A 6,759-nucleotide genomic window follows, 5' to 3' on the forward strand; every position below is an offset into this window, starting at 1 on the left:
TTTCCCTTTCAACCACAGACCTGTGTTCGGATAGCAGGCGGATGGGAAAGATCCCGGACCGCATTTCAAGGGCGTGGGGCGGTCTCTTGCAGCCCCGGCACACAACCATTCTCCAAGTGCCATCAGAAACAGACCCCCCTCCCCCCCATTACCATTTGTGACCTTGCTGTGCGCAGATCGAGCTCACGGATCAGCCTGTATAACGACCCCCCCCCCCCCCACACACACACACACAGGATCATTCCTGGTTGAGAAGTTGTGGGGGACGTGAGGGGTTCCTTTTCAGATTTACACCAATTTAACACAGTCCTGACCCGCCAACTGACTGGCTGCTCCAGTGCAGCCCAGTCCAGGACCATGAGAGCACCCAGTTAACTTCGCTAGTGGCACTAGGAGAGAGAAAGGAGCTGTTTCTGCCAGAAGAAAACCTCCACGGGAAACTGCCCCCCGATGTGGACGAGCGAGTGAGTGGGAGTGTTTCAACCTCCCTGGAAGAGTTCCCAAAGTGTCCCCATCTCACCTGGCAGCACGACTCGGAAAGCAGGCTGTGCCCCGCTGTTTGATGTGAGCTGCCCCGACGCTCGTTCATTGGTATCGATTCCGAATCTGCCATCTTCCAATCTTCTCCTTCGTAGGAAAGACGAAGCGCCACTTGGTTTCACTTTTCAGTATTCAAGCTTCCCAGAGCGTTTGTTGGCTGGCCTCAAAAACCCGGAAGTCCTGGCTTCAGGTGAAGCCCAGCCTAAAACTTGGAGAAACGTTTCGCAAGTTGGCCCCCCAACGGGAAAACACAAAAGTTAAAGCGAGTTCTGATGAGGGAAGAATGATTAAGCACACAGATAATCGCCCTTGAATTGCTCCGTGTTGTAGGAAGGGTGGGTCTTGCTCTCTCTCCCTCCGATTCTCGGGTAGGGTGGTTTCCAGGAATGAGTTGATGCTAGTCACACCTCTTGGCGGAGATAAACTGGAGTTTTGCTCGTTTACTCACTGGAAGGGGGGCAATCCAGAGGCTGGATGAATTGAAATCATATTCTGTTCCAACAGGCGAGGGTCTCCAAATTTATTACCCTGGGCGAGATCCCTCAAGCTGTTAAATTCCAGGTGGGATACTTCCAACTTTTTCTACTCCCTGGTGTTTTAAAAAGGGAGCCAATTTAACCAGGCTTTCTTCAGTTATAGAGTGAGTTTACTATCTACGAATCACAAGAAAAATAATCAAATACATGCACGGACATTCACACAGGTTAGAAGTGAGAATTGAGTCCAAAAGTAAGTTGAAAAATATGTACAGATCAATATTTCACCTCTCTGTGAAGAGTAGATGGTGAAGGGTTGCGGTCATTGAGATTTGTGATTCCAGCGGTGCTGACTTCAGCAGTTGAACAGTCGGTTTTGAGATACCAGGGTTTCCGAGTTTAGCTGATGCAGCCAGACCCGCTGAGCTTCTAAACCAATTATGGAGTCATGATCGATTCTTACTTTAAAATGTACAAGAGAAAAAACTTACAGCTCTTGCCGTCCTCCGGATACATAAAGGACTGGACAAGACAACTTGATAACAGCTATTTTATTTTACAACTTCTACAAAGATAAGGATCATACAATTGACAATGTAATTGCTGGCTGTAATTATAGGAACATAAATGCAAAACACCGCGGATATTGGAAATCTAAAATCTTAAGTCCACAAAATGCTCAGTGGGTCAGAGAGCATTTTCGAGACAGAAATTAGAGACAGATTTCAAAATTACAGTAACTGCGTTCATTTCAAATTTCACCATAGTATACAATTGATATTTTATTTATTCATTCATTGGATGCAGACTTCGTTGGGAAGGCCAGCATTCATTGCACATCCCTAAAAGATTGTCCTTGAAAAGATGGTAAGGAGCCACCTTCTGGAATTGAACTGAATGCCTGTCTGGGCCATTTCAGAAGACAGTTAAGAGTCAGGAACATTATTGTGAGATTGAAGCCACATAGAGAGTTAGACCAGATAGGAACAGAAGGACATAGACAAGCCAAATTGATTTTTACAACAGTACATGGTTGTCATAATATACACCAGTATATCATGGTGCAGACACACACACTGATGGACACACAGCAAGACCAATCAACACACACAACACCGCAGCCAATCACCAGTTAGAGCACACTCACGATAAAGACAGGGGGCATCAGAGTTGCCGCTCATTCGGGATGCAGCCTCTCAGAAGGACAGAGCTTACAGCTTACAGCACAGATCCTCACCATGTGCTGAGTGCATAGACTGGTTAGGACAGGCATAGGTCTTTAGTTTAATCTAACATCGTGTTAACCCACAGTGAAAGTATGTTCAACAGTTTCTAACTTAATAAAATAGTGTTGCACTATTTTAAGTGTTGGTTGCCTATATGTGTTCCACGGATCCAGAGCACCCAACACATCAATGGTTTCACAGTAACCATTACTGATACTAGCTTTTTATTTGAGATTTAATTAATTAAATTTAAATTTAAATTTCCCAGCAGTGTAAGATTTAAACCCTGGTCCTGGATAAGTAACATAACAACAGAAAATGTAGGAAACACTCAGCATTGGCACATAATTTCCAGATTTCCTAGCGTTGCATCTCAGGGTACCCCAATGATGCTCTGGGGAATCCCTCCAGAACGTTCCCACCGAAGCGTTTACCCAGGAAGTGTCCAGAAGTGCTAACTTCCTCCGGACAATTGCGCCGGGCTAGGAACCATCCGATAGGAGCGATTGAAATGGTTAACGGATGGTTCTGAGAGTTTTACTTTGATAATTACTCCGAAAGTGTAAGAAGGAAAAAACCCACTTCTAACTTCACAGTAACTATTTAAGCACCCAGCCCGAGCCCTTCATGGACACATCTACAGCCCCGGAGCTGCCGCACCACCTCCACTGAACACCTCACCCCATAACGGTATTCCCCACCTGCAAGGGAGTATCCCACTCCCCCACCCCCGGCCTGACTCCTCAACCCGACCCGAACAACACCCCTCAACCCTGCCCCCTCTCCCCTTCAACCTAATCCGGCCCCACGCTCCTAGTCTGAACCATTCCCCCTGATGTCCAACTCCTCCCCCACAATGTCCAAACCCCCCCTCCCACTCCCATCAGTGTCCATCTCTCCATCCCCCCCAGACTCCCATCGGTGTCCATGTCTCCATCCCCCCCCCCCACTCCCATCGGTGTCCATGTCTCCATCCCCCTCCCACTCCCATCGGTGTCCATCTCTCCATTCCCCCCCACTCCCAGCGGTGTCCATCTCTCCATCCCCCCCCACTCCCATCGGTGTCCATCTCTCCATCCCCCTCCCACACCCGGCGGTGTCCATCTCTCCACCCCCCCCCACTCCCATCGGTGTCCATCTCTCCATCCCCCCCTCCTACTCCCATAGGTGTCCATCTATCCATCCCCTCCCCCACTCCCATCGGTGTCCATCTCTCCATCCCCCCCCACTCCCATCGGTGTCCATCTCTCCATCACCCCCTCCCACTCCCATCGGTGTCCGTATCTCCACCCCCCCTCCCACTCCCATCGGTGTCCATCTCTCCATTCCCCCCTCCTACTCCCATTGGTGTCCATCTCTCCATCCCCTCCCACACTCCCATCGGTGTCCATCTCTCCATCCCCCCCCCACTCCCATCGGTGTCCATCTCACCATCCCCCCTCCCACTCCCATCGGTGTCCATCTCTCCACCCCCCTCCCACTCCCATCGGTGTCCATCTCTCCATTCCCCCCCCCCGTCCCACTCCCATCGGTGTCCATCTCTCCATCCCCCCCCCTCCCACTCCCATCGGTGTCCATCTCTCCATCCCCCCCTCCCACTCCCATCGGTGTCCATCTCTCCATCTCCCCCACTCCCATCGGTGTCCATCTCTCCATCCCCCCCCACTCCCATCGGTGTCCATCTCTCCATCCCCCACCACTCCCATCGGTGTCCATCTCTCCATCCCCCCCCCACTCCCATCGGTGTCCACCTCTCCCTCCCCCCCCACTCCCATCGGTGTCCATCTCTCCCTCCCCCCCTCCCATCGGTGTCCATCTTTCCATCCCCCCCTTCCCATCGGTGTCCATCTCTCCATCCCCCCCTCCCATCGGTGTCCATCTCTCCATCCCCCACCACTCCCGTAAGTGTCCATCTCTCCACACACCCCCACTCCCATCGGTGTCCATCTCTCCCTCACCCCCCCACTCCCATCGGTGTCCATCTCTCCCTCACCCCCCCACTCCCATCGGTGTACATCTCTCCATCCTCCCCCCTCCCACTCCCATCGGTGTCCATCTCTCCATCCCCCCCCCCACTCCCATCGGTGTCCATGTCTCCATCCCCACCCCCACTCCCATCGGTGTCCATCTCTCCATCCCCCCCCACTCCCATCGGTGTCCATCTCTCCATCCTCCCCCCACCTCCTATCGGTGTCCATTTCTCCATCCCCACCCCCACTCCCATCGGTGTCCATCTCTCCATCCCCCCCCACTCCCATCGGTGTCCATCTCTCCATCCCCACTCCCACTCCCACTCCCATCGGTGTCCATCTCTCCCTCCCCCCCCACTCCCATCTGTGTCCATTTCTCCATCCCCACCCCCACTCCCATCGGTGTCCATCTCTCCATCCTCCCCCCTCCCACTCCCATCGGTGTCCATCTCTCCATCCCCCCCCCTACTCCCATCGGTGTCCATCTCTCCATCCCCCACCACTCCCATTGGTGTCCATCTCTCCACCCCCCCCTCCTATCGGTGTCCATCTCTCCATCCCCACCCCCACTCCCATCGGTGTCCATCTCTTTCCTCCTCCCCCCCCCCACTCCCATCGGTCTCCATCTCTTCACCCCCCCCACTCCCATCGGTGTCCATCTCTCCATCCTCCCCCCTCCCACTCCCATCGGTGTCCATCTCTCCATCCCCCCCACACTCCCATCGGTGTCCACCTCTCCCTCCCCCCCCACTCCCATCTGCGTCCATATCTCCCTCCCCCCCTCCCATCGGTGTCCATCTTTCCATCCCCCCCACTCCCATCGGTGTCCATCTCTCCATCCCCCCCAGACTCCCATCGGTGTCCATGCCTCCATCCCCCCCCCCCACTCCCATCGGTGTCCATCTCTCCATCCCCCCCCACTCCCATCGGTGTCCATCTCTCTATCCCCCCCCCCCACTCCCATCGGTGTCCATCTCTCCATCCCCACTCCCACTCCCACTCCCATCGGTGTCCATCTCACCATCCCCCCCCCCCCACTCCCATCGGTGTCCATCTCTCCACCCCCCTTCCCACTCCCATCTGTGTCCATCTCTCCATTCCCCCCCCGTCCCACTCCCATCGGTGCCATCTCTCCATCACCCCCCCCTCCCATTCCCATCGGTGTCCATCTCTGCATCCCCCCCTCCCACTCCCATCGGTGTCCATCTCTCCATCCCCCCCCCACTCCCATCGGTGTCCATCTCTCCATCCCCCACCACTCCCATCGGTGTCCCCTCTCCCTCCCCCCCCCCACTCCCATCGGTGTCCATCTCTCCCTCCCCCTCCCACACCCGGCGGTGTCCATCTCTCCACCCCCCCCCACTCCCATCGGTGTCCATCTCTCCATCCCCCCCTCCTACTCCCATTGGTGTCCATCTCTCCATCCCCTCCCCCACTCCCATCTGTGTCCATCTCTCCATCCCCCCACTCCCATTGGTGTCCATCTCTCCATCCCCCCTCCCACTCCCATCGGTGTCCATCTCTCCCCCCCCCACTCCCATCGGTGTACATCTCTCCATCCTCCCCCCTCCCACTCCCATCGGTGTCCATCTCTCCATCCCCCCCCCCCTCCCACTCCCATCGGTGTCCATCTCTCCATCCCCCCCCCCACTCCCATCGGTGTCCATGTCTCCATCCCCCCCACCACTCCCATCGGTGTCCATCTCTCCATCCCCACCCCCACTCCCATCGGTGTCCATCTCTCCATCCTCCCCCCTCCCACTCCCATCGGTGTCCATCTCTCCACACCCCCCTCCCACTCCCATCGGTGTCCATCTCTCCATCCCCCACCACTCCCATCGGTGTCCATCTCTCCATCCCCCCCCCCCTATCGGTGCCCATCTCTCCATCCCCACCCCGACTCCCATCGGTGTCCATCTCTCCATCCCCCCCCCACTCCCATCGGTGTCCATCTCGCCATCCTCCCCCCTCCCACTCCCATTGGTGTCCATCTCTCCAACCCCCCCCCACTCCCATCGGTGTCCATCTCTTTCCTCCTCCCCCCTCCCACTCCCATCGGTGTCCATCTCTCCATCCCCCCTCCCACTCCCATCGGTGTCCATCTCTCCCCCCCCACTCCCATTGGTGTACATCTCTCCATCCTCCCCCCTCCCACTCCCATCGGTGTCCATGTCTCCATCCCCCCCCACCACTCCCATCGGTGTCCATCTCTCCATCCCCACCCCCACTCCCATCGGTGTCCATCTCTCCATCCCCCCCCCCACTCCCATCGGTGCCCATCTCTCCATCCCCACCCCCACTCCCATCGGTGTCCATCTCTCCATCCTCCCCCCTCCCACTCCCATCGGTGTCCATCTCTCCACCCCCCCTCCCACTCCCATCGGTGTCCATCTCTCCATCCCCACCCCGATTCCCATCGGTGTCCATCTCTCCATCCCCCCCCCACTCCCATTGGTGTCCATCTCGCCATCCACCCCCCTCCCACTCCCATTGGTGTCCATCTCTCCAACCCCCCCCACTCCCATCGGTGTCCATCTCTTTCCTCCT

At 56.1% G+C, this 6,759-nt stretch overlaps 1 protein-coding gene across 1 annotated transcript in view; it reads right to left on the reverse strand.

Annotated features, from left to right (window-relative positions):
* Positions 1 to 1,250, reverse strand: part of LOC140427855 (suppressor of tumorigenicity 14 protein homolog) — a 95,216-nt gene extending 93,966 nt beyond the window's left edge. Inside the window, exon 1 of the mRNA XM_072513647.1 lies at positions 521 to 1,250. Coding sequence (XP_072369748.1) covers positions 521 to 613 — 93 coding nt within the window. The 5' untranslated portion in view covers positions 614 to 1,250. The remainder of the gene's footprint in view (positions 1 to 520) is intronic.
* Positions 1,251 to 6,759: the final 5,509 nt, after the last annotated feature.

The sequence above is a fragment of the Scyliorhinus torazame genome, chromosome 8, assembly GCF_047496885.1.
Source record: "Scyliorhinus torazame isolate Kashiwa2021f chromosome 8, sScyTor2.1, whole genome shotgun sequence".
NCBI lineage: Eukaryota > Metazoa > Chordata > Chondrichthyes > Carcharhiniformes > Scyliorhinidae > Scyliorhinus > Scyliorhinus torazame.